The sequence below is a fragment of the Dermacentor variabilis genome, chromosome 1 (assembly GCF_050947875.1).
Source record: "Dermacentor variabilis isolate Ectoservices chromosome 1, ASM5094787v1, whole genome shotgun sequence".
Classification (NCBI taxonomy): Eukaryota; Metazoa; Arthropoda; class Arachnida; order Ixodida; family Ixodidae; genus Dermacentor; species Dermacentor variabilis.
Window position 1 is genome coordinate 81,998,246 of NC_134568.1, and position 27,115 is coordinate 82,025,360.

Below are 27,115 nucleotides of genomic sequence, written 5' to 3' on the forward strand. Positions count from 1 at the left end.
GCTTCAGTTGTGAACATGCTACCTTATTATCATCGTGGGGGCCAGGACAGCCGATTGGGAGTGTGTGGCGATCCACATTGCCAGCGGGATAATGAAGAAGAGAAGATGACGATGAAGTTAGCCAGAGGAATGTAGCAATAAATGGGTTCTACTGGCAGTACCCTAGTGAAATCTTTACTATAATGGCATACCATACAGTGTGAATTACACTTGTTGAGCGACCGTCTGCGGACTGCGCAAGCATCCGAAGCAGTGGTAGATGCTGTGTTATAGATCTGTTCTAGGTATTGCATGGTCCAAACATGCGGCATTACCATGCAAGGTCTTACTGCAGCCGTTAGCCCGTCCTTCTTTCTTTTTTTCTTTCTCTTCTTTTTCGTTTTAAAGAGAATAAAAATCCAATTTTTTTTGTTGTAGATTTCGTGCATCCTGTTTCCAACAATGTAGTCACCCGTATTACGGAAATTTTGTCCTCAGAAGTAGCCGTCATATTCATTTTTGCGACAATCTTCAAGTATTACTGCTTTACAGGGCAAAAAGGCATTGTCGAAGCACAAAGCTTATATATGTATCATGTTGGTTTCCCTACCGCAGTGATAGCTGTGTTGAGCAACACCATAGGCCTCATACAGGAGTCTATAGTGTAGACATAGTACGGTGATTTCAAGTCTACTAGATTTCAAATGTGTGAGAATGATGCTGGTGGCTGACACAAATATTTCATGACTTGCACTTAGATGTTTTGGGGCTGTGTTGGGTTGGCGATACACCAGTATGCACTTGTGTTTTAGTTCCCACACCATGCGATCTGATAGTGAAAAGATGTTCTAATTCATGCTGGCAATTGTTCTCTTCATTGAGTCGAAACTGATACAGCCAAAATAGTTCACAACACATACACACACTGCTGCTGGTGATGCATGTCGGCATGTTTGCACTGCCAAGAGAACTTTTCCGCATGCTGTAGTTACCACTGCAGCGAAAGGCTACACAGTGGTACCCCGATGACCTTGTATGAACTGACATCACATAAATTTCACAGAGAACACGCTAGAACATTTCCCACTCGTTCCGCAGCATGCGACAGCAACACGCTCAAGCAGCGCAGCGCTGCTTCACACAAGCCAGAGAGGAGGGAAGGCTCACCACGCGCCCTTTCCTCCTCGCTCGATGAAAATGTCTATTGGAATTCAGCATTTTCCATGTGGAAGACCTAAGTAACCATTGGGAAGCAAAGCTTTCGAGAAGCAGTTTATCAAATGCTATAAATTAGTTCATTTCACTCCTGCATCTTTGGTGTAAAAAAAACTGATGCATGCGACAGTGCTCTCACATACTTATGCTACACTATGTGATGCATGCAGTGATCATATCAAAGAGCTGTAGTTGTTGTTGGCACGATAGGAGTATATGTGTGATTGTGGCCTAACTGGGTTGAGCATCGGGCTGCTGTGCTGAGGGACAGGTGCGATCCCATCATCGAGCACGTAATTCAATATTTGTTATAATAGTTTGTTATTCAAATTTAGGCTTTCCCTCCTATTCACAGCATACATTCGAGGATTTATTCCTTGACTCCATTGACTGGGCCACAGTGCCACCCCTTGACTGAAAAGGGCACTACTCTTGAATAATGCCCCTTGGTTATTCCCACAAGAAGAAGTTGCTTGAGAAGCACACCTTTAATTCAAGCAGATGCATTCAAGCAGATGCTGAGATCAGCTGGTTACAAACATTTTACTTAGGAATTGCAGGAACTGAGAGTAGAAATCGAGTGTCATTGATCTGCAGTGACTCCTGTAGTCAAAGAGTGGTGCTTCCATTCACTTTTTTGGAGGTGAAGTGCTGAGAGGTAGAACATTATAAAGACTGAGTTCAGTAGTACAGGATGATGTGCTCCAGATCTTCAGAATTGCAGTAAGATAGCTGGCCATGGCTTAAGGACTCGTGTGAATCATGTCTTGGACTTCTACAGGAACGTCATTAATTCTTGTAAATTCAGCTTGCAATGGACAGTGGCAAATCCTTGCCTTCACTAGGTTAAATTCTACTTCAGTGCAAATTTGCGACAGCAAAATGACCGCAGGAGATATGTGGATCAGTGAGCAATTGTTCAACACCTGAGTTGATGTGCAGAGTTAGCTCCTAGTTACTTAACACATTTTGTAATGTATTTAAGTATGTTGTTAATGTTAAAAGTATGGTTTCTGGCAGCTCATGCAGCATCACTGCATGAGCAATGGTTGCATTCAGTGCTGCTGTTGTATCTGCTAAATATCTTGTAAAGAGCTTTAGAACCTAGTAAGTAAGAAAAAACTAGCTATGTTCACCTTGTATTAAAGGGGAAATCTGCTTTCCCATGGAGTCTGCTCACTATGGTGCATTTCAACATTGTCCATAACAGTCACAAGGCTTGAAGTTCGGAATCATGACATCGTGCTGTTGGGCCAGTACATTCCATTAAGGAACTGGCCTATGAATGATGAAACCTATGGTTTCAGCCATGGTTTCATCACTGCTGTCACTCCTACAGAAATAATTAGCCACAGATGTGATGCAATGGTTCTGAGGGACCACTTTTTCTGTATAGGAGGTGCCAGTTTCGAATGCTTCAGCTATACTTGTTTGAGGATCCTCTGTAGAAAGCACACTGACCTTGCACACCTGCAGTAAATATTCATTGCTCTTCCTCCTGTTCTTCCTAAAATCTATTAGGAGTGTCAGAGGTATTAAAGTGACCTAGCTGATTCATAAATAAGGTAGGTTTAACAACTGAACTGTGGACAGACGAAGTGTATGAGTAAGACTTACTTGAATAAAAAAGTCTTCGCTCATATAAAAGTTAATTCATGTGAAACATACATTACAAAGGCTGGTTTTCAGTGGATAATGTTGTAAAATATTGTTGCTTTAATAGGTTCATCAAGTGACATGCAATCAAATATAGCATATTTCGTGAAATGCTTCCTTCTGTTCACATTTGATTGCAGTGTTAATACAGTCGAACTCACTTATAACAATATTCAGTGCCAAGGAAATCATATTGTTATAACCGATGCTAACCGATGCCAACTGCTTACCAGGTTGCAAGAGAAAAACAGAATGAATGAATGAATTGAATGAATGAATTTATTTCCATAAATATACAAGTTTATGGAGGATATCAGGAAAAAAGTTGCAAAAGAGCAGCTTGACTAGACCTTAAACCTTCTCGTCAGACAAGAGACAAACATCCAAAATATTTCAGACAGAAAAAGTACGGCCAGGACCCACTTATATAGCATTGCCAGTTTTAAAAACATACTCAGATTAAAAAATATTGACTATAACAACAGAATATAATTTTAAATGCTAGGTATCTGCACCAAAAAGAAAAGGAACTAGAAATCCAGGAAAACAAGTGCAGTGGCTCACTTTCCTTTGTCTCTTCTTTTTCTGAATTTTAGTTTTTTTCCTTTTAGCACTTGCACCCACCAGCCAGATTTCATTGTTATGACTGATAATTCAGCATAGAACCATTGTTATAAGCAGTTTATTTCGCCATAGAACACATACAAAAGTTGACGATGCATTGGCTACTTATTGTTATATCCGATATATTGTTAAAACTGGTATCGTTATAAGTGGGTTTCACTGTAGTACACTATTGTGACAAATGTGAAGCTTTTTAGATTCATGACATTTTATGATTGAGGCTCTTAATGTAGCAAGAAACTTTTGGGAATTAAAACTTCTTGCTTCACTTCAAAAGTGTTATTTAGGTACTGTTAACCTAACATGCCTTCTAGTCATTGGTCCAGGAACTGATGTTTCGGTTGGCCTGTCATGGTACAAGGAGTCTGTACAAGCAGTTAATGTGCTCACACATCTGTGCCTATGCCTAAGTGCTGGCTGTGGTACCTTCTTCGCTGGTGACAAAGTGTGTGTTTCTGACAGATGGCTGTCATTTTTTACTGAACTGGTTTGCAACTGTTGCAACATAAAAGCAGTGAAATATTCATAGATGGTTGTCATGGCAACAGCATAATTGAATTTTGTACATTTGACTGCTTGCTTGCTCTTTGAATGAGGTTTAGGCTATTTGCCTCACAACAACCTCGCAAAAGTATGAGCTATTGCAGTTGTGTTCCAATGGATTCTACTCTTTCCATTGAATGTGAAATAATGCACTCTGCCATAGAGCACTGCAGGGGCCTGGGCCAGCACGAAAGCCTAGACCCGGCCCAGCCTAGCCTGCAGGCCGGGCCAGGAAAAGTGTCTTCTGGCGGGCGCAGGCCCTGGCCAGGCCTGATGCCCTTGAGCCTGGGCCAGACTTGGGCTTAAGTCACGGTCCTAGGCCGGGCTCAATCTAGAAGCTGAGGGCCTGGACCATGCACAAGCCCTTTCACCTAGGTCATGCTTTCGAATACACACGGGCACACTGCATAGATCAAAGGCATTCTTTAGAAAGCTGCAAGTTCAAAAGTGTGGTGCTTAATGGGAAAGGAAAAAAACTGTTGTGATTCGTTTTTCGCTTAGTTCTTGTTTTCTAAAAAGAATTTTAATTCTTTTGTGTACAAAAAGAAACCTTGTTATAAGAAAAAATACCAATGACAGCTCTTGATACTGTTGGACTGTTAATGCTTTTGCTATTGCACTATTTTATCACTGCAGATATGATTATTTTATTGCAGTTGCATCATTTTGCTGCTTTTCATTTATTACGCTACTTTTGCGTTTGGTTTGTGGTTGCTGCAATGTAAAACGTAGATGACTTCCACCTTAACCGTATTCACAGTGTTCTTTGTGGGCTCTGGAGGGCTAGTGTGGCAGTGCATCTCCTATCTTCATTATTCCAGTGTCCAAATTAGGATATGTGTGCTTGAACTTTTGACTGCTTTTGTACCTAATATAATTTTATCATTTTTTTTTTGCTGTAAGAACTATTTGCAAGAATATATTTATTGTGATAGCAATTAGGACACTAGAAATTTGTTTCTGCTGCCACCGTCGTGCTGTCACATTATTGATGTGCGAGAACAGCTCATGCATGTAGGTGTAGAAGGAGTATATAGATAATGCAGAGTTCATTGAGCTGCAAAAGCGTCGCCAAATCACGCCAAGTTACCTTCAGGCAGGGTATGATACCGGGTAGTTGTTCTATCTTGTTCTGCACTGTGTAACAACATAGATCATACCTTCAAGCTCTGCTTAATTGGCTCTGACGGAGTCGGGGCAGTGTTCTGGCTTTCACTGCTGGCATGAGCACTGTGCACATGTACATTAGCATTCCTGCTGAGGAGCTGTGTGCAGAAGTACTTCTGCTGCAGTAATTCAGGAATGGCTCAACTTGTATACTACCTGTTCTAACTCATCAACGGCTGCGACAGTTGATGAATATGTTACAGTTGATGACGTGATGACGTAATCGTAATTGACAACCGACATCTTCGAAGCCATCTAAGGTGGGAAGGATGCGAATGCCAATGAAGGAACAAAGAATTTTGATGGCGAGGGAGGCGATAGTGGCGTTTGAAAATCTGCAGCTTTATTTTGTGTAGCTCCTGTGCTTCACCTCTGAGCATTCTGCGAACCTGGATGCGATAAGGTTGGCTGCGGTCGCATATTCTGTCGGACAACTTGTGTGCAGAAAAATTAGCAGCCTATTTCACCAAATTTCTCTTTTATTCATGTAAATAAAAGTTTTCTTTTGTTGAACGTGCTTATAGCCTGCTCTATTGTGAGTGGCATGGTGCATAACCTTCACAACGGAATAACCTGCATAACAAAGGATTTTAGAGGTCCCGAGTACTTCGTTATGAAGGTGTTTGTATAATCCTTAGTGCTTATGACGTAAAGCCTACACAAGAGTTTGAAATGAAATGCCTTGCCCAAAATTTTTAACCCAGCCTTTGCTTCCATTGGCCTGTTTATGTTAGCTGTATTTACTTGCTCTGTGGAAAAACGTTTTTTGAGCAATGGCATTTTTAAGGCATGTACACAGAGTTCCTCCCATGGTCCTGGGGAGGGCCTGGTAATGCAGGCACAGGCCTAGGTAGGGCCTGGGCTTAAGGCCACGGTTGCAGGCCAGGCCCGTGCTTCTAACGGCGTGCTCGGGCCATAAAATTTGGCCCCTGCAGTGCTCCAGACCTGCAATGCCTTACTGAGCACACTGTGCTACAATGAGACTCGCTCCATGAAAATCATATAAAACAATCGTAAATTTCCATTTATTTTGCCTTTTTGCAGCTGCTGAAGTTGATGCTTTAGTTCATTTGTGCTTTGAGTCAGTAAATGAATGTGCTTTTCAGTTATCCAATAAGGGCTGTTTGGTGTTGCCATTCAAGAGTCTATGAATTTGTTCTCTCAGACTGTACCTGCTACCTAATTGAGCAGGGCTACAAAGTTCATTAATGCAAAGATGGCAAGTGGTAACTGCTCAGCTAAGTCTAGCTTGTACCTAAAATAAAATTTGTAGCATTGTCAAGCCTGTAGTTGTATCTCACTGCGTCAAAGTTAGCCTTCGGTTAGTACAAAAAAGTGCTATCTTGCTTAGCCACCCAATCCTTGTTCAGCATAGGAAGTCCATTGAGAAGCAGCACAAGTTTTCACTATATGTGGACCTTTTGAATATGAGCAAAAAGATCTGCCGTGTAGTGTGAATATTAATGTAGCCACATTGTCCCACTCTCTCATGCTTTACTTAAGTTTGTAGCATGAGTTGTGGCAACTTTTCTCACATCGCTCTCCCCCCCCCCCCATTTCACTATATTTTGTTACATAACAAACACCTGAGATGGATGCGAAGATAACTTGGCGCATAAGAAAAGCAATAAATAAAAGCAACCAGTGCCACAACTTGTAGTTGTCATTTGAATACTTAAGATATGTAACAGTTCAACTTTCTAATTTTTTTTTCAGCACTGAAGCCACAGATACTTCTCCGCCATCCTGGCAGCGAAATGTGCGTCTTAGGAGAAAGCAACCTTTGCCGGCTACACTTGAATCTTTTGTCTCTATTGTGGGAAGCAAGGTGATGTCAGTGCCAGGACTCCATGAAAATTCTGAACTTGCATTCCGCAACTTTGATGATCAAGGACTGAATTTTGTGGACATTCTTCTCTCTTCCGAAGCCCGAGGAGAAGAGTCTGAGTGGGTGGATTACAGCCGTGAGGAAGTCATTGTCAAAGACCAGGTGGCCAATGCGATTTTTCACCTGCTGGTGGATGACACCCTTGAAACTCTGAAGTCACTTTGGCAGTTCAGATGACGGATAGTATAGCCCACGGTTCTGTTCAGTTTTTTGTCGCAGCATGCTCAGTGACTGCAGTGAATATTCTTCTGTAGAAGGACAATTTGCGGAAGGCATTTACTGCTTGATTATAGGCATCCTGCACCAGTCAGACTGACAGCTGGTAGTAGAATTTGCTGGTCAGATAATCATGTTTTCAGATTTGAGAGCAGTTTACACAGAATGATATCACTTAACTAGAGGTGGGTGAATATTACATTTTTGAATGCGAATTTAATACAAAAAGGAAGTATCGAATATGGAATCAAATATTGATTAGTCTAATGCAGACGCACATATTTGTAGAAGGAATATTTATTTCGGTATATTTAGGTACCATGTCTCTACTGACTAGTACAAAAAAGAGAGCTAATTATCAGGCACAAAGGATCAGTTCTAAACATGGTTACTAATTGTCCTTAAGAAACTATGAATAGCCTCTCAACCATATTAGAGACTGGTTGCAAACAAGCTTTCAGAGAAATAATGGCTGCTTTATGACTAGCTTTCCATAAACGCTAAATAAATGGCTGCCGAGAAAAAGGTCGGAAGTGGAAAAAGAGAACTAGTTCTGCTGAGGGACTTCTGTGCCGTAGACACATGTACAAGGGCCCATCGCAAGGAAAACATCGCAGGTTGTAGCATAAAAGATAAAACTGCTGCACGACTAGACTGCCAGTAATGTTAAATAACAGACAAGCAAACAACGCAGGTTCGTGTAAAACCAATTGTTCCATGTGATCAGGAAAGAGGCACACTCCCTGCTTGAAGAAACAACTCTTTCAGCTCTCCAGCCACACAGAGCATGTCACTGTTGATCAGGCTTTTGCCATGAAACCGAAAACAAAGCTTGCATTACCCATTTTGTTTTTGCATTGCTTCAAGAACTTTTGTCATTGTTTCATTTCTAATAATTTCCGGTACTTTGTTTAGAAGAACAGTAATCAGATTTTCACATTAGACTTTTGTGAAATATTTGGTTATTTTCAAATAATCGTAATGCTGAATAGTTCCTTTTCAAATACAAATGTAGTTAGTGTTCAGTATTCAATTCGTATTTGAAAATTTTGAATATTTGCTCTCCCTTACTTTTAACAAATGTGCTATTTTCAACTGTGGGACTGCTCAGCCAGACAGAGCGAGAAGTGGTAGCAGATTTTGCCACAAGTTGATCTTGTTCTCATTCTCAATTGCCATTTGTGAAAGCTTGCAGAATAAATTGAATTTTTCGTTTTTCAGAAGTTTTATCATCAGCCTGTGTGGCCATTTTGATTCCAACAGTGTGAACATTGACAAAAATGAAACACTGTTGCAATCTAGGATGACCTATGTAGGATGGCAGGAACAGGATAGTGCATTTGGACACAGAGCTCTTGCACTCAGAAAGTCATGAACGGGGGCATAAGTGTTCAGTAAACCATCATCTTGAAAAGGGGTTCGGGAAGTAGTGCACAAAAGCACAACACAAAGAAGAGTATAAAAAATTGATATATGGGGTTTTATGTGCCATAACCACAATCTGATTATCTGAAATGCCCCAAACCTTTGGCATTGTCCACTATTGGCAAGTTTCTACGAGAAAAAAAAAGTGTGCTAGAATTTTAGCTGGAAGTAGCAGTGCTCTCAAAATTGAATGCATTCGTCTGCACAGAGAATGATTGCAAGGTATTAATGGATGCAAATGTGCTGTGTGCTTTAAAAAATGTAATGCTGCAGTATACAATAACATTGCAGTATACAGTAGCATTGAGTGCACAAAAAACACCATGCAATACTCTCGTTTGATCCTGGCCGCGGTGGCTGCGTCTCGATGGTGGCAAAATGCGAAAACTCATGTACTTCGATTTAGGTGCACATCAAAGAAAGCCAGATGGTCAAAACTAATCCGGAGTCCCCCACTATGGCATGCCTCATAATCAGATTGTGGTTATGGCACATAAAACCCCAGATATCAATTTGTTACTACTAGTTACTTATTAGTTATCAATGAAATCTGTCATGTCGAGGCTGTTGTGCTTCAACAGGTGCATTGGGTATTAGTTTTATTATTGGTATCCTTATTAGAGTATGGCAGCAAGTTACGTTACAAGTATAATCTATTCTTATGAGTTTGTGTAACCAAGTTTTAATGTTCGTACTGCCTCTGCCAGGACGCTATCTGGCTTAAATTGCAGCTTGATAGATGCAAGCCACAAACGAAAAGTCCAGTAGACTTTCTTTTAAGACAAACTCATTTTAGTGGACTTCGCCAATATATTGAACAGATTCATCTTAAAACTTTTTGTGCGCAAACAAACAGGGACAAAGAATAGAAGAAACACAATGACGACACAAACACAAAGCACTCGTCCTTGCGTTTCTTCTATTCTTTGTCCCTGTTTGTTTGCGCACAAAAAGTTTTAAGATGAATCTGTTCCAACTAGGCCGACTCGCAGTTATATTGAACAGGTCAGAGAGCTGTTGTTTAGTTTCCAGATAAATGCAAAGTGTCTAGTTAGCAGACTCTTTGAAGGTCACAGCAACTAGCATTCGACAGATTCAAGTGACCTGTGGTTTTATGATGCACTGTTACTTTGTGTATAAATACAGAAGAAAAAAAATTGGTTGATCCTGTTTTCAGAGGAATCGGTTATAACACAAAAGTGAAATGCGTATTCTAAGAAGCAGTGCCAGCTTTGTTGCACATTGACAAATACAAGTCCATAAATGTGCACAGTCATTTATTAATTACAGTTTTGCTCGAAAGATGAAGCAATGATAGTGATAGCAAGCGTGTGAGGCTTATGCTGCTGCTGCGCAGTGTAAACAGCATCCCGGAAGCTACCAGGTGTCCTAGACATATCTGACTTGACAGTGAGTGCCTATGTGGGGAAACTGCATTTTTAGATCTCTGGCAGCATCATGCACGAGTGCGCATACACATGTTCAAAGGTGAGTAGATGCAAGACACTTCTAAGAACAACCATCTTACAACCCTTACATAGTAGTGAACAAAAAAATATTTAGCATTTTGGGTCCTGTGGGCTAAACTGCTCAGAATGTTGCTTCTGTGTAATGCCAAACTGCTAGCCTAGTGCAATTGTCTTTTGAACACGCACTGCCATGTTACATTATTAATGTCAAAGCATTACATGCCCCATGAAGCTGAAAATCTGGTGTCCATGTGGCGTTAACATCCGATGGTACCAAACCCAAATGACCAAGTCATGATGTCACATTCCCGGCGCTTGACCTGCTGCAGCTTGCACTGCGAAATCCCATGGTGAATAGCCATGACGTTGGACTGATGCACCCACACCCAAAAAATTGACTTTGTCCTATCCGAAAATTCAGTTGACCCACGTTCAAAACCGACCTGGCCCACCCCCAAAATTGACTTGGCCCAATTCGAAAAACCACTTGACTCACATTCAAAACCAACCTGGCCCACTCCAAAAATTGGCTTGGCCCACCCCCAAAATTGACTTGACCCAATTAGAAAATTGAGTTGACCCACTACCAAAATTGAGTTGACCCACTACCAAAATTGACTTAGCCCAGCCTCAAAATTGACTTAGCCCAATTCGAACGCATGACTGATTGAAAAATATAGTGTGGAAGAATTATACTGCTTTCGCATTCTATGCACATAAAGAGACTTGGATGCCTCAGCGACTTTTTCACACTGCATAGCCCACCTATCTTACACACAAGTTTCGTGTTCCAAGAATGTATTATGAAAAAACCGTATATTCAAGCAGTATGTGAAATGGTGAGCTCATTGGCGAGATAAATATTAATGATGGGTGAAGCGGTTAGCTGAGAAGAAAGCTTGGCATGCTACTACAGGTTTAATAGGGTAGTCATTTTTAGACAACTAATTACCTTCTAAGTTAATTACTTCATGGCACATATGGCAATTTACTAATTGTAGTAGGTGAGTTTGCAAGGTGTCTCCACTTTGAATTTCCAGCATGACACCAGTTTGGAGATGTGCGCCTTCAAACTTGCCTTAAAAATGCATTGTTGCACTTTTTTAACAAAACGCTATTTTATGCATTGAAGCACGGAAGTAATTGAAATGCCCATGTTTTTTGTCCGACACTGAGGGAAATATCTTGAAACTGGTGTAATCCTTGAAACTAATTTCAAGTGAATACGTCTTGCAAGCTCACCGGCTACAATTCGTAAAACTCCAAGTCTCTGCTCCATACGTCAGCACTGGTAAAATGCACTGATTGCACACCGTCCTTTTCAATGATAATAGTAAGCTTCCAGTCGGGAGCTGGCAATGTCTGTCGTGTGCGATCGAAACTATTCTTATTCTTCTATGGATTTCCTTCTCATGATCAGGGTTCCCTGTGATTAATTGACCTAGGTAAACACACTACTTCACAGACTCTAGAGGCTGACTGGCAATCCTGAACTCTTGTTCTTTTGCCCGGCTATTCATCATTATCTTTGTCTTCTGCATATTAATCTTCAACCCCACTCTTACACTCTCTCTGTTAAGGTCCTCAATCATTTGTTGTAACTCGTCTGCATTGTTGCTGAATAGAACAATGTCATCGGCAAACCGAAGGTTGCCGAGATATTCGCTGTCGATCCTTACTCCTAAGCCTTCCCAGTTTAATAGCTTGAATACTTCTTCCAAGCATGCAGTCATTGGAGAGATTGTGTCTCCCTGCCTGACCCCTTTCTTTATAGGTATCTTTCTGCTTGTGTAGTATTAAGGTAGCTGTAGAACCTCAGTAGATATTTTCCAAGGTATTTACGTAAGTGTTCTGTACTCATTGATTACGTAATGCCTTTATGACTGCTGGTATCTCTACTGAATCAAATGCCTTTTTGTAATCTATGAAAGCCATATAGAGAGGCTTATTGCAAGCTGCAGATTTCTCGATAACCTGCTTAATGACATGAATGTGATCCATTGTAGAGTATCCCTTCCTGAAGCCAGCCTAGCTGTTCCCTTGGTTGACTAAAGTCCAGTGTTGCCCTTATTCTATTGGAGATTATCTTGGTGAATATTTTGTATAATACTAAGATAATGAAGTAAGATAATGGGCCTATAATTTTTTAATTCTTTAACGGCTCCCTTTTTGTGGATTGGTATAATGCTGGCGATCTTCCAGTTCTCTGGGACCCTTGACATCGATAGACAGTTCATATAAAGGGCCGCTAGTGTTTCAAGCATTATGTTTCCTCCATCTTTGATTAAATCGACTGGTATTCCATCTTCTCCTGCTGCTTTTCCCTGTTCCATGTCTTGCAAGGCCCTTCTAACTTCATCGCTAGTTGTAGAAGGAGCCTCTGTAACCTGTTCATTACTGCTTCGAATGGAGGCATGCTGACTCCTCTGAGTATTTATTGTACAGGTCAGTGTAGAATTATTTCGCTGCTTTTACTATATCATCTAAATTGCTGATAATATTACCCTGCTTACCTTTCAGTGCATACATCTTGGCTTGTCGATGCCAAGTTTCCTTCTCACTGTTTTCATACTGCTCCATATTTTACGGCTTATTCAGTCTTTCTCACGTTATAATTTCAAATATCCCTTATTTTTGCCTTGTTGACCAGTTTTGAGAGTTCCACAAGTTCTATCTGATCTCTTGAGTTGGACACTTTCATTCTTTGTCATTTCTTTATTAGGTCCTTTGTTACTTGGGAGAGCTTGCCTACTGGTTGCCTTGGTGCCTTGCCTCCCTCTTCATTTGCTTCCTCTGAAGCCAGCCTAGTTACGGTTTCATTCATTAGCTCTATGTCATCATTAGCTCCCTGTTCTAAGGCTGCATATTTGTTTGCAAGTACCAGCCTGAATTTGCCTGCTTTTACCCTTACTGCCTCTAGGTTTACCTGTTTCTTCTTGACCAATTTTGCTCTTTCTCTCTTCAGACTGAGGTGAATCCTAGCCCTCGCTAACCTATGGTCACTGAACTTTACCCTATCTATCACTTCTACATCCTGCACTATGCTGGGATCAGCAGAAAGTATGAAGTCAATTTCATTTCTTGGTTCACCAATAGGGCTTTTCCAGGTCCACTTTCTGTTGCTACACTTTTTGAAAAAGGTGTTCATTATTCGAAACTTATTCCTTTCTTCAAATTATACCAGCATCTCTCCTCTGGCGTTCCTAGAACCGACACCGTAGTTGCCAATTGCTTGTTCACTAGCCTGCTTTTTCCCCACTGTGTGTGTGTGTGCATGTGTGTGTGCTTGTGTGTGTGTGTGGTTCCCTTGTGACACATTCTTAGAGTATGCGTGATGGTTGGGCCATGTAGTGTGAATAACATAACATGGTAGTGCGTGTTGGTCTGGCATAACTATCAGGAGCAACATCCTGAGCAGTTTAGCTCAGGGCCCAGAATGAAAAATTAATCTTTTTGTTCAGTCTTGTAAGTGTCCAGGCTACCGGCCATGTTCATTCATTCATTCATTCATGCATTCAAATAACTTTATTCAGTGCCCTGCGATTTGGTGGGGTGGGCCTGGACCCCGCCTAGGTTTCGGCCAAGGGTTGTTGGCCCTTGGTGGCTTCCTCAGCTCGCTGGACGGCCCAGAGTTGGTGCTGCAGGTCTGAGCTGAGCAATGCAGCCTCCCAGCGCGCACGGAGGCTGTCGCTGTTTGAGGCTGCATCACCGTTATCCTGTATTACAGCTGGACATTCCCATAGGATATGCTCCAGGGTGGCTCTAGAGTCGCAATGTCTACACTTGTCCGTGATGTATAAACCTGGGTGTATTAGGTGCATAATAGCTGGACTTGGATAGGATCTGGTCTGTAACTGCCGCCATTCGACAGACCGGTTTTTGCTTAATTTTGGGTGAGGCGGTGGGAATGTACGCCTCTGCAGTCTATGGTGTTGTGTAATTTTGTAAAATCTGGTCATTCAATCTTCCCACTCCCACTCATCTGTAGTCGGTGAGGCGGGGCTAACCGAGGCTCGGTCCGTAAGCTCTCGAGCCGTGCGGTGTGCCGCCTCATTGCTACCGTCTGGTAGTGTGAGCGGGTGTCCAGATGAGATCGACACTTTTGTCGCTGCGGTTATTAGCTATTTTAGGAGTCGTAGGAGCCTCTGGGGAGATTCGACCGTTGGCGAAGTTTCGTATGGCTGTCTGGGAATCACTGATGATTATGCCCGCTTGTGTTTGTGCTATGGCTAGCGCAATAGCTATTTCCTCTGCGGTTTCTGCGTGTATCGTGTTGACTGTAGCGCTCGTCGTGCATTTTTCCTCGTAATTTATCACCACTGCTGTGTAGGCGCGCTTGTGTCTGTATCTAGCTGTGTCTACAAATGTGGTGTCCTTGCTGTTACCGAATTTCTTCTGTATATTGCGTGCCCTGCTTTCCCGTCTACCCTGGTGGTGGGTAGGATGCATATTATTGGGTATTGGAGGGATGGTTATCATGTCTTTGATGTGTCTGGGCATATCTACTTTGATGCCATGTTGGGTATGATACCTTATACCTAGGCGATCCAATATGTGCCTACCCGTTTTAGTTTTGGACAGGCATTCGTATTGTGCTATTCATTGTGCCTCGATTAGCTCATCCAGTGTGTTGTGAAGACCTAGCTGCAGTAGTCTATCGTTGCTGGTGGTGATGGAGAGTCCGATTGCTTGCTTGTAGATTTTTCTGATTAAGCAGTCTAATTTGTATTTTTCTGACTAGTACCATCGTAGGTACGATGCCACGTATACTATTCTGCTTATTAAGAACGCTTGGACTAGTTTAAGCAGATTGCCTTCTTTCATTCCAGTATGTTTGTTGACTATTTGTTTAAGTAGCTGCATGATTTGAGATGTTATATTGTCTAATTTGCGTATGGTCTCTCCATTGTAGCAGTTACTTTCAATGATGAGGCCCAATACTGTGATCTTGTCAACCTTGGGTATGGGCGTACCATCTGCCGTAGTTAGGTGAATTTGCGGATTGTTTCGTTCCTCGTAATTACGTGGTTTTCGGCCATGTCGCGATGGTACATAAATGAGGAGCTCAGATTTCTCTGCCGAACACGTCAGTCCGGTTCCTGCTAGGTATTGTTCAACTGCTTCTATTGCACATTGCAATGTGTTTTAAACCTGTCCATCGTTGCCATCGCTCACCCAGAGGCTGATATCGTCAGTGTAGATGGTATGATTGAGGCCATCGATTTCCTGTAGCTTTGCTGGCAATTCGATAAGAGCCAGGTTAAACAGCATCGGTGATATTACTGAACCTTGGGGCGTACCTGCACTTCCGATCTGTAGTTCTTCGGAGTTAAGGTTTCCTATCTTAATGTGTGCCTTTCTGCTAGTAAGGCAGTATCGTATATAACTGTATACTCGCTGGCCTAGGCCTAGCTCATTTATTCTGTTTAGTATTGTTTCGTGAGTAACACTGTCAAACGCTTTCTTTAGGTCCAATCCTAGGATAGCTTTGGTGTTCAGACTTGTGTTATCTATAATTGATGCTCAAGTTGGAGCATTACATCCTGTGTGCTCTTGTTGTTGTGCGTCTAGCCATGTCTTTGTCTATGAAATTACTGAGTGATAAAACAAATGATACCTAAGTATTCTCATTGCAACAAATGTATGTAATTAAGAGCACAATTCCTTTAAGGCGGGATGCTCGGCTAAAATTGCAATCTTCACCAAAAATAAAAATTTTTAGATTTATGTTGTTTTTGATTCCTTAGCTAATAAAGAAGCCTTTCACCAGGTTTGGTTGCTACGTGCACTGTAGAACTTTTCTCTCGTTACAGTGGCATGCGCTTGCCGTTGAAAGGGCTCGTGAATGCTATTGTCAAAACGTGGCAGCAGAGCATGAGAGAAACTGAACGCAGAATGGGTGCCAATGTTTGCGAGATAGTTCTTTGTGCATTTTAGCCGCGAGAGGCTTATTGCAGTGCAGCATAACATAGAGGAAAAGTATTACAAAAGAAAAATTTTCGGTTGTGGTGAGCCGTGATTGAGTGGCAAACCAAACTGGAAACTCCATTTGATGGAAAGACAATAAGTGACATATTTTTAGTCATAGTGAGTTTAGATTGACTGGCAAATCAACACTGAAACTCACTCTGGTGGATGGCGATCTAATTACAATTGGTGATCTCTAGTACAATTTGCCTAAAGCCCTTGTTGATGCCAAGAAGCTGTCGGTGCCAAAAACCCGTCGTCCAGCCTTCAGTAGAGACAATGCAAAATACTAGTTAGTGTGTGTGTGTGTGTGCAAGAGACAGAGTAAGCCAGATCTCCTTGCACTATGTTTGAGGATGCAGACACAGAATGCAAATGAATTGTTCAATGCATGAGTGCGTGTGGAAGAGGTGCCCAAAGATGGAGTTCGCATTTCTGAGAACAGTGAAGACTGGAGCAGCGTTGGAGCATTGGCAGTGCTAGTGTTCAATAAGGGTGCATGTGGCATTAAGGGAGTGCTCGATATGCTGGAGCTGGATTGTTGAGTTCAGACGATGAAGCACGTCCAGCAAGCAACTAAGGGAAGCATTTCACGAGCATAAATAAGAGTGCTTGACAACTCTGAAGCTGATAAAAAGAGAAAACAACTTGAAGTGATTGCCACCGATCAGTGCATTGTTGAAGAAGGGGGCCCAACTAATGCACTACGGGCCTTTGACTAATCGCTAGTCACCGTAAAGTAGCATGTTCTGCAATAGTTGAATTGAGTTTTCTTAATTTCCACTTTTTCGGCAAGCAACACTTTTAGGTAAACGATTTACCAAACTGCTTTGCAAAAAGCTGCTTTCAAGGTGGCTTCTTGAGTGAAATTTTGTCAGAAACAAGATAACGTACTTTTTAGGTTTTTAAATTTCTTCTACATCAATGAAGATATATTTTACGTACAGTGAAAACACAAAAAACAATCTTGGTTTTTAAGTGGAGGTATATTTACAGAAGTATAAAAAAAGTGGCTGCCCTTATCATGCAGTATGGACCACCTAGAATGTATCTATTCAAAATTATTTTATCTCTTATTTTTGAAATGATAGTTTTCCTAAGCTGACACACTCAACTGCTCAATATGATGACCATAAGTTTTTCTGTTTGAGCCAAGCATACGAAATTTAATATGTACTCTAATGACACAGCAATAAATAACCCTACAAAATTTCATTGAAATTGGTTAAACGGTTCATAGGTTGACCCTTCAGCCCTGCACCCCCCGTTAAAGAAGCCCTGAAACACTTCTAACTAATCTTAGAATGGCCTCACCGTTTAAGAACCTCGTCTCGCGAATCTCATGCTGCACAAAAATTTTCGTATCCTTCAAGTATTAGTACTGGTGCACAGCTTTCTCTCTTTTCATCTCTGCTAGCACACTGGAAGCTATGCAGGGGAGAAGCCAAGAGAGCAACGCCTTGCCCACAAGTTAACTGCCTCAGTGGTGAAAGGGCTCATTGCAGCACCTCGTAGTGGCTGTAGAAAACTACTCTACCAAGAACACCGCTGCTATTTGAAACGCTATAGACATTAGACGCAGCTACACACAGATGAAATGGCCTGCCATAGTTGCTTAGTGGCTTTGGCATTGCACTGCTAAGCACGAGGTTTCAGGATCAAATCCCAGTGGTGGTAGCCGCATTTTGATGGGGGTGAAATGCAAAGCCGTGTACCGTGCATTGGGTGCATGTTAAAGAACCCGAGGTGGTCAAAATTAATGGAGTCCCCATTATGGCGTGCCTCATAATCAGAACGTGGTTTTAGCATGTAATACCTAGGAATGCAAAGCTGTGTACTGCGCATTGGGTGCACGTTAAAGAACCCCAGGTGGTAAAAGTTTCACAATGGCGTGCCTCGTAATCAGAACGTGGTTTTGGCCCGTAATACCCCAGAATGTAAATTTTAAGAAGTGAAATTATTATTATTTTTTTTTTAGATCACAAACATATATGTCTCACTTCTGTAACTAAAAATTAGCTATTCTGTATTACTGAGAATGTTATCACGATCATGAAATCAGCCAGTAGCGTTGGTGGGTCCAGCTGCTTGCGACACTGCGTAAGTGAGAGCAAGTAATTTTTCTGTTTTTGACACGAGACTAAATTCCCTGCTTTGTGCTGTGCAGTGCAGTTTGGCTCTCATATTCACAGCAGCCTTTATGACAGATCAGCAACGCTTTCTTACTATGTTCAAAAAGTGTTTTAGGGCCCCTTTAATAAAGTAAATTTTTCTAACCTTTCTATGCCTACTTTCCTAACCATTAGGTAGGCACAGAATTGTGAACTATGATCACAAGACACTTCCAAGCTCTACCATATTTACTGCTCTTATAGGTGTCTAGGCTGTTAGCCATGTCGTCTATGAAATTACTCAGTGGTAATACAAATGATACCTACATATCTTCATTACAGTAAACATGTCATCATGAGCATAATTACTTTAATAAAGCAAACCTTTCTATGCCTACTTCCCTAACCATTGGGTAACAAAACTCAAAGTATTGCCATCTTGTGGATTTGCATGATGATAATTACATGACGTACATACATGGAACAGATTTTCGGTGGAGCCTGGCATGAAACACTTCTGTGTTAAAAAAAAAAAACTGAGCACTATCAGATGGGCTCGTTCATACAGGCACTCTTTTAACCTTGCAGGAATGATAGATTGTAGAAAGTCTTGTATGACATGCTGCCACGGCTTTGTAGCTGTGGTGATCTGCTTCTGGGCAGAAGGTTGCACGGTAAATTCCTGGCCATGGCAGTTTTCCAATAGAATGGGAATGAAGAAATGCATGTGTATCATACATTGCGTATTAAACATTTTCAGGTGGTTAAAATTAATCTGTAGCCTTCCACTATGTTGCTATGGAACAGTCTACAGAATGAAAAAGCCTTGTGTGCAATGCATGGTTGGACACTCTGCAGCAGCAGCGTGTGCATATGTGCAACCTGCCAACTCCTGAATTTTTCATTAAGTTTGACTTTGAGGTCATTCTGCAATTTTACTAATGTTATGCCATGCTTTACGAAAAATAAGTTCTTTTCACGAAAACTTTTGAAGGTGTAAGATGAGGCGGTACCATATTATTAGACAAGATGCTATATACCAAAAGGCTACTTGGTTCGAGTGAGCTTTGACAGCAAAGTCACAGAAAACATCACCGTGATATAAAAACAGTATGTTACATAACAGTCTCTGCTGTGCCAAGTTTGCTGCTGCTTCTAGGCTACCTGTAAAGCTAAATCATTATTAATAAAGTGCATATGTATGTCAAAAAAGGCTGTGTGCTCAGGGAAATGTTTCTAAATATGCATGCTAAACCCCTTCCCCTACGTATGTGGGATGTATGTGCAATCAGAGCATTGGTATCTGCGATCCTTTTTGGCTAAACTGCAGCTTGATAAATCACAACCACATTTAAAGGTTTCTGTAGGTGTGCGAGATTTTGGCAAGTTCTTAAAATAGTTGCTGTACTGCCAGACAAGCCAAAAGTACAGCAACTGAAAAATGTGCTATAATCTAAACCAACATATCACGAGCAGCATTTATTTTGTGATGTTTGTCACACTTGAAGACATAACGGTCTGTCCAGCTGCTCACAAGTGTTTTTGAAACATGGAAGCGTACGAAATTGCAAGCTTACTCACTACCCCAAGCACATAGCCTAAAATCTGTGTATGCTTTGTGTGCCTGCACGCATGATGTATACAGTGCGAGGCTGTGCACCTTGTTCAGCGTGGCTTCCATGCTTTGGATGATAGTTCAAGCAGCTGCACATAGGCTGTGGCTTGAGAAAGTTAAACGTCTCTTGAGTGCACTTTTGTGACAATGATATTTTTGCACCAAATGCAAGTGTAGTACAGTGCAAAGGTCCTAGGGCATTAGCACACAACCTTACGGAATTTAACTGCTGTGCAGAGTGCATAAGCATATTTCTGATGTTTTTGCACAGGAATTTCCTAGTTTCCAATTTCCTAGAGATTTTGGCTCATTGTAACATAGTATTGCTTCATTAGCATTTTCAACTGAATACCAAAATGTCCTAGTGGGAAACTTGGCAAGATTCAACATATAGCCACTTTTTTCAGCTAAACTTTTATTGCCGGCAGCACAACTTGTGCGACATTACAAGTACATAACCGTAGTACCCCGTGGACTTGCTGGTACCTAGGAAACATGGTTGCACCCTTGCTTATTTCAAAATTATTGACTATGAAGCAGTTGGGCATGATATGCATGTGCTGGACCTGGACTCCTTCAGTAGCCTACTTGTGAAGCATATTGCCTGTAATACGAGATATTAACAATTTATTATTTCTAGAACTAGAACATGCTACAGCATTCAAACACTTGCATATGTCACAGCAGCATTTCTTAATTGTTTGAATTTTTTGTGCTCTTTCATCACGAAATATAGTGTGCATGTTTTAGGTGGTTATTCAAAATGCACCTAGTAGCATACATTAAGTGCATGTAAACTTCTATTTTCAGGAGTATGTATTATGGGTGTTCATTATGTGGATATCTAATATTATTAAGCTCTTAAGTCTTGCCTGCCTCTTATTACAACTGAAATGCTGTAATGTTTTCTATTGTGTTATGCCTTGCCAAGTGCATCACAGGGGCCCAGGACTCTGTCAGGCATTTCTGTTGCCTGTAGTCCTAGAGCTCTTGGACATCTCTGTTTAAATAAAACCTGAACTGAGAAGAACTCGGATGAACTCACATTCTAAAATAGGAAAGAAAATTGTAACATATAAAATTTAGTGAATGGAAGTTGTGTTTTGTTTGTTATAGCACAGTAGCCTGGATTAAAAAAGCGCTTCTCAGTATTGCTTTTTGAACTTCACCAATTATAAAGCTTATAACTTCACTTTCTTCACTCATGTGAAACACAAACCAGTGAATTAGGTGCACTATTTACCACATAGAAGCAGCACATCTGTTACAGCAGTGTTTCATTATTGCACAGTAATACCCATACCATCCCTAGGGTCATCTTTAGGAGTTCAAATTTGGCGTTTAATCAGAAGTGTTAAAGTTTTGGTTTTGCAGCATCACAACTAACTTTAAATGCCACAGACACTAGCACTGACTGGCACAAATGCTCAGTAGCACATTTCAACGTTTTAATCTATATACGGCAAAATGCAGGGTCCTAATAAAACAAGGTTATGCTAGCTATGCAAATGCTGCTTGCACAGGTGGCTTATGCACATTGGCGGAAACAGTTTTCACAAACAAGCAAAGTAACGAGGCCATAATTAACAAAAATATATTTTTTCACAAATAATTTTTTTAAATTGACCGCGCTTCCACTACTGTGAAGAGGGGTGCAAGCGAAGTTCGGGATCTGCGGCTCTTCGTTGTTGCAACGCTTTGGCTTCGCGCTCCCTCACGGTGGGGTCGGCACATTGATGATGCACCCTTTCTCGAGCGAGTTCCTGTCCATATTCATGAAACGCCGCCTGTTCTTTGGCCGATTGCACGACGCACGGCCCACTCCCACTGCCGTTCCTTCAACGCAGCCTGCTCTTCAGCAGAACGTACCAAACGCGGCCTCCCCATCTGACTGCCGGGCCTGAACTGGTGGGAAACGGCGGGCGCACATGCGATCACACCCTTTCCCTCCTCTGGAGGGAGGGGACGCCTGTGATTGGCTCGCGGCTTGCACTGCGTCTACTTCTTCATGCATATAAAAGCCCACTTTAAAGGGCGCATATGATGAACTGTCAGTGGCTGAATTGGTTAGCATGGTGGTCTCGCAAACCAGAGGTCTGTGGTACGAATCCACAGCCTGACAAGCAATTTTTATTTTTGCACAGCTTGAATTTTTTCATATGGCTAACCGCCACTGACACTAGTGAGGCAGTACAAGCTTCGCTTGAAAATCATATTCAAGGACAACTCCATTTTACTCTTCTAAATAATTTGTGTTCCAAAATATGCATCATTAAATTCAATGCTCAATACGCTAATTTTGCATTGACAGTTGGGAGTCTTGACAAAGATAAATCCCCCCTGCCCCTCATGCGATATAGCAAATTGCAAATGGCAGAACAGTCTAGAAGCGAGTCAGAGCTGATAATTGTTTTCTGCTCTTGGCTGGCAAGAACAAGACTGGCTTCCCCCTTTCCCCACAACCAGCTGCATCACGTGGGTTTTTCTATCGAGACTCCTGCCTCCGAATGTGAAATTAGTACATGGAGTATCAAGCTTGATGATGGATATCGCAGCACAAATGCTTTAGATGCAAAATAATGCAGAGTTATCTTCGAATATGATTGATTGTCGTCTAGTTTCTGATACATATTCCACAATCGCAAAATTTAATGTTCATTTTTTTATGTACTTACTGACTTGTTCAAGAAAATTGTCTGCCAAAGCACATAAACCACCTGTGCAAACAGCATTTGCGTAGCCAGCCTAGGCTTTTTATTAAAATTACTGATAGTTTATACCTGTACCAAAGACGTTGAGGGCTAGTTTGCCATGCAGCTAATTATGCGCTCCACACAGAGACTTGAAGTACAGCTGCATGTAATCACAATTTCACTGGTAGTCTGTTCACAATATACAAGCGGGATACCGATAGTTTATTCGAGCACTCTGTATATAGTAAAATGGAAACTCTGAGCATAAAGGAAGATGCCCAGTAAAATTGCAAACATTGTGGTCAGTGATGCCAGCTAAACAGCATGACGACTTCCTTGCCTCACCACCTACCATTTCCAGTTTTTTACAGCGAAAGCTGTATATGACCAACCTTCCGTAGTTTTTTCGGCGTCCGGCAACAGAAACGGACTTAGCAACATCTAACAAACCCATACACAATGGCTTTTATTGGTTGCTTTGTGTGTGATCACGTACGAGTGCAGTGCAGTGGCGCAGATGTCAAAATGTGGAACAGATTAGAACGCTCGCTGTGAAAAATAGCATGACGTCAAGGTTATCACATTATATAAGCCAGAGAGGTATCAGCGCTGAAGAAGACAACCATTCCACTCTGTGAAGATAGAATGGCAGCAAAAGCAGTTTGGTTTTTCATTTGAGAGCTTTGGCTGTCGTTAGCTTTCACTGCCATTCCATCTTCACAGAATGAAATGTTTTTTTTTTCATCATGCTGCCGCATTGTCAATGACCACGATAACTGCTTCTTCCCTGTGCTCGCGGTTTCTGTCTGACTGTATCATCTTCAGTATCAAGACAATAATTCATCAGCTATTACAGCAAAGCCTCTTTACTGGGCTCTTATCGGAAGCCAACAAACAAGGACACCAAGGACAACATAGGGGAAATTACTTGTACTTACTAATTGAATTAAATAAATGATAAATTAATGGCAATGAAAGTGGATGAAAAAACAACTTGCTGCAGGTGGGGAACGATCCCACGTCTTCGCATTACGCATGCAATGCTCATGCGCATTACGCGTGCGATCCCACATCTTCGCGTAATGTGAAGACGTGGGATAGTTCCCCACCTGCAGCAAGTTGTTTTTTCATCCACTTTCATTGCCATTAATTTATCATTTCTTTAATTCGGTTAAGTACAAGTAATTTCCCCTGTGTTGTCCTTGGTGCCTGTTTGTTGGTGTCTCATGATACAATTAATAAAAAACGGGCCCTTCGATTAACCCCCTTCCTTCTCGTTCTTACATAATGAGGGTCTCGAATTCAACAACACTGATGCCTTTAGGTAGCATGTGCGGGTTTATTGACCAATTGCCTTCACCCAAAAAAGGTCACGTACTTGTGACGCTTGCAGCAGAAAGGATGTTCCACATCCACCGGCAAAGTATGCGAGTGGTGGTGCTGGCTAACACTCCCAAGGTTAGTTACAGTAGTAACACATAAATACCCAAGAAAGTGGATCGGGAAACGGCGTCGCGGTAGCCCAGTTGGTTAGAGCATCGCACACGTAATGGGAGGACGTGGGATCGTTCCCCATCTGCGGCAAGTTGTTTTTTCATCCACTTTCATTTCCATTAATTTATCGTTTCTTTATTTCATTTATTAGGCACAAGTAATTTTCCCTATGTTGTCCTTGGTGTCTTTGTTTGTTGGCTTCTCATGATACGATTAATAAAAATTGGGCCCCTCGGTTAACCCCCTTTCTTCTCGTTTTTACTGTGCTCTTGTAACACACAAATCAGTACAGAAAAACAAAAAAAGGAGTTGTTACTCGCATGGGTACTACAAATTTTTCAATGATGTAAAAATGGAAAAAGAAGTTCAGTTGCAATATTTAAGGCAGATGTACATATAATGCATTGTGCACTTTCCCTATACTTTCCAGCACACCGAAGGCACCACCACTTCATCTGTGACAGGTGCTTTTCATGCTAAGGGAAGTGCTCTGTTGCACTCCTTACGAAACAGTGTGTAATCAGAAACAACACACAATGAAACAAAGAGGACACATGCTAACTTCCAAGTACATTATTTATAAACAACCTCATGTGTGCCTTGTCAGCTGACATCATGCATAAAAAACAAGTCAGCAAGAAAGAATTTTAAAATGTCTCCGATTATGTGTTTTTCATCAAGTATGCATAACCAACTCTCCCAAATTCGCAGCCTACTCTGTTGCGCCGCCACAACCTTTATCCACTTCACTAGATTATCACATCAACTCTGATAAGCACTTGGAATTACTACCGTAAACTGAACTGTAGCAGATCTTGCTTTTCAGAAAGCATGACCCTCTGTTTCATTAATAATTGACCTAGCTGTTGCAGCGTGCCAGATTTCAAAAAAAAAAAAAAGTGTCTGGATACAAGATGTGAACATGTCTTAGCCAAAGGTTCTGTATGTATTTCCATAATTGGACAAATCAGCATCGCTATGTTCCAGAAGAGCTTGAGAAGAAGAGAAAGGAAAAACCAAGGAAGTTAAAACCAGGAATGAGCCTGATTGGCTACATTACTGGAAGGGAGATAGGACAGAGTTCAGGCATAGTGGAGACTCAAGATGTGGAATGTTCATCACTGCCTTACAAATGGTCAATCAGTTTGGTGGTCTTCAGAAAGTGCAGTAGTGCACCTGTAGCTGTCTGCTGTTGTGATGTACAAAATCACAGGCCCGAGATTTTGCTATCGGTGAAAGATTTTCTACCTAGCTGGCTGAAGGTGGTGCAGAGGGCAAGTTGATGAGCTTCTGAGGAAGGGTAGTCGCTTAGGCGTTTTATACTTTCATCACTACCTGCTGTTGGCCATTCTAATCAAGGATGAGTAAGCATAGGTACCCAGTCAAGTGGCAAGATAGGGCTGCTTCACATCGAAGAAGACCAGATGCAGTTGCATCACAGGGTTGAATGAAAGAGGCACTTATGGGTGAAATCAGGCAAACATTATCATTGTAAAGTCACATCACAGGCAAGTTTGCTTAAGTTCCATGATGCTCGTGTAACAATGGACAATGAAACTGAAGCACAATGGGCTTCTTAATAAACTGTGCAAGCAGCTTTGTCAACACATTAAGTTTGAATTTCTTTATAACTAGTGTACCTTGCTGAAAATCATAACGTGACTGAGACACACAGTACCCATTTGGGTATTGAATGTATCACTGGTTAGCTGATGCACCGTTTTGCAAGAGCTTTTAACTGAAATACCTGTCAACATGAGTTCAAAGGTTTCAAAATTATCATAGTGGTAGGGTGTATGTCCTTGCTTACACTATCATGGAGAAAAAATCAACTTGCCACGATGACAAACTTGCTAATGTGTGCACTATTTGTTGCCATTTTTACTTACTTTTTGCTTGGAACCTATAGCAATGTCTCATGGTACTTGTATGTATTTGAGCAAGCACTCAACTACAGAACAGTGGTACCCAGGGACTGAAGAGATGTGCCTAATAAAACCTTCCATTACCAGTCAGCGCTTATGTCACCTACTCCCTCAACCATGCCTTTTGCGCCATTTTCAGCATGGAATCTAACCAACTAGCCCAAGCCAACACAATGTAAAGAGCGTACACACACTTGTATCATCAGTTCAAATGAACAACAACAAAAAAAAAACTAACCCTTTTCCTACGGGAAAATGGGGGTAAGCGGAGCTTGTCCTGCGTGCACCTGACCTTTGTCACAGTTATTAGGTAACCGACACGTAAGGGTGCCGGATTGCTTCAGCCTCCCATTCCCTCAGCTTGGTATCTTCTCGTTGCTGTCGGATTGCCTGGGCTCGGGTGGCTCTAATTGCTGGATCGTGGTGCCGACGGCAAGCCCTTTCATGGGCGAGTTCTCACCGCCGCTCATAGAACGCTGCCCATTCCTCAGGGGAACGCACAATGCGTGGCCGTCCAATCCGTTTTCCAAGACTAAACTGAATGAAAATGAAGCCAGCGCAGCGCACGCCAAACCCTTTCCTGCCTTTTTCCTCCCCAGCGGAAGCAAAACGAATCTGATTGGTTGCACGCGTGGCGTAAGCACACGCCTATGCAGCTGCAATCCTTGCTAATGAATTGCTCTTCGGCGCCGGCGCAGCTGTCAACTCGTCAAACTGCTCTGCGCTGGGAGCAACTTTTTTTTTTTTTTGCATGATTACATTGTCACTGAAAGTTCTGAGCCAATACAAGCTTTGCTTGAAAAAGCTGCTGCTTAACGGGATGTCCTGGCTCAACATGCAATATGGCAGTAAACCTCAGCAGATAAACCACAGAACCGATGGTTGACATCTGTGTTAAGTTTTAGGTAGTGGCATGATTTTAATACACTTACTATTGCTTATTTTATGTCTATTCTGTTCAACCAAATTGTGGAAAAACAACACATAGCATAACCTCGCAAGATGTCGCCCCACTGCTCTATATCACTGCAGTAATATAGTGGTAAAATATGTGCATAACGGGACAACAAACTTTATATTGCAATGGGAATATAAAGGAGGGTCAAATTAAAACATTGTATATCTCAT

General features: G+C 41.7%; 1 protein-coding gene across 2 annotated transcripts in view; it reads left to right on the plus strand.

Annotated features, from left to right (window-relative positions):
* LOC142579953 (uncharacterized) overlaps positions 1-8,511 on the plus strand; it is a 233,143-nt gene extending 224,632 nt beyond the window's left edge. For both annotated transcript variants that reach the window (XM_075690640.1, XM_075690649.1), the window contains one exon: positions 6,901-8,511. In XM_075690640.1, the coding sequence (XP_075546755.1) occupies positions 6,901-7,249 (349 nt within the window). In that variant the 3' untranslated portion in view covers positions 7,250-8,511. The remainder of the gene's footprint in view (positions 1-6,900) is intronic.
* The last annotated feature ends 18,604 nt before the right edge of the window (positions 8,512-27,115 follow it).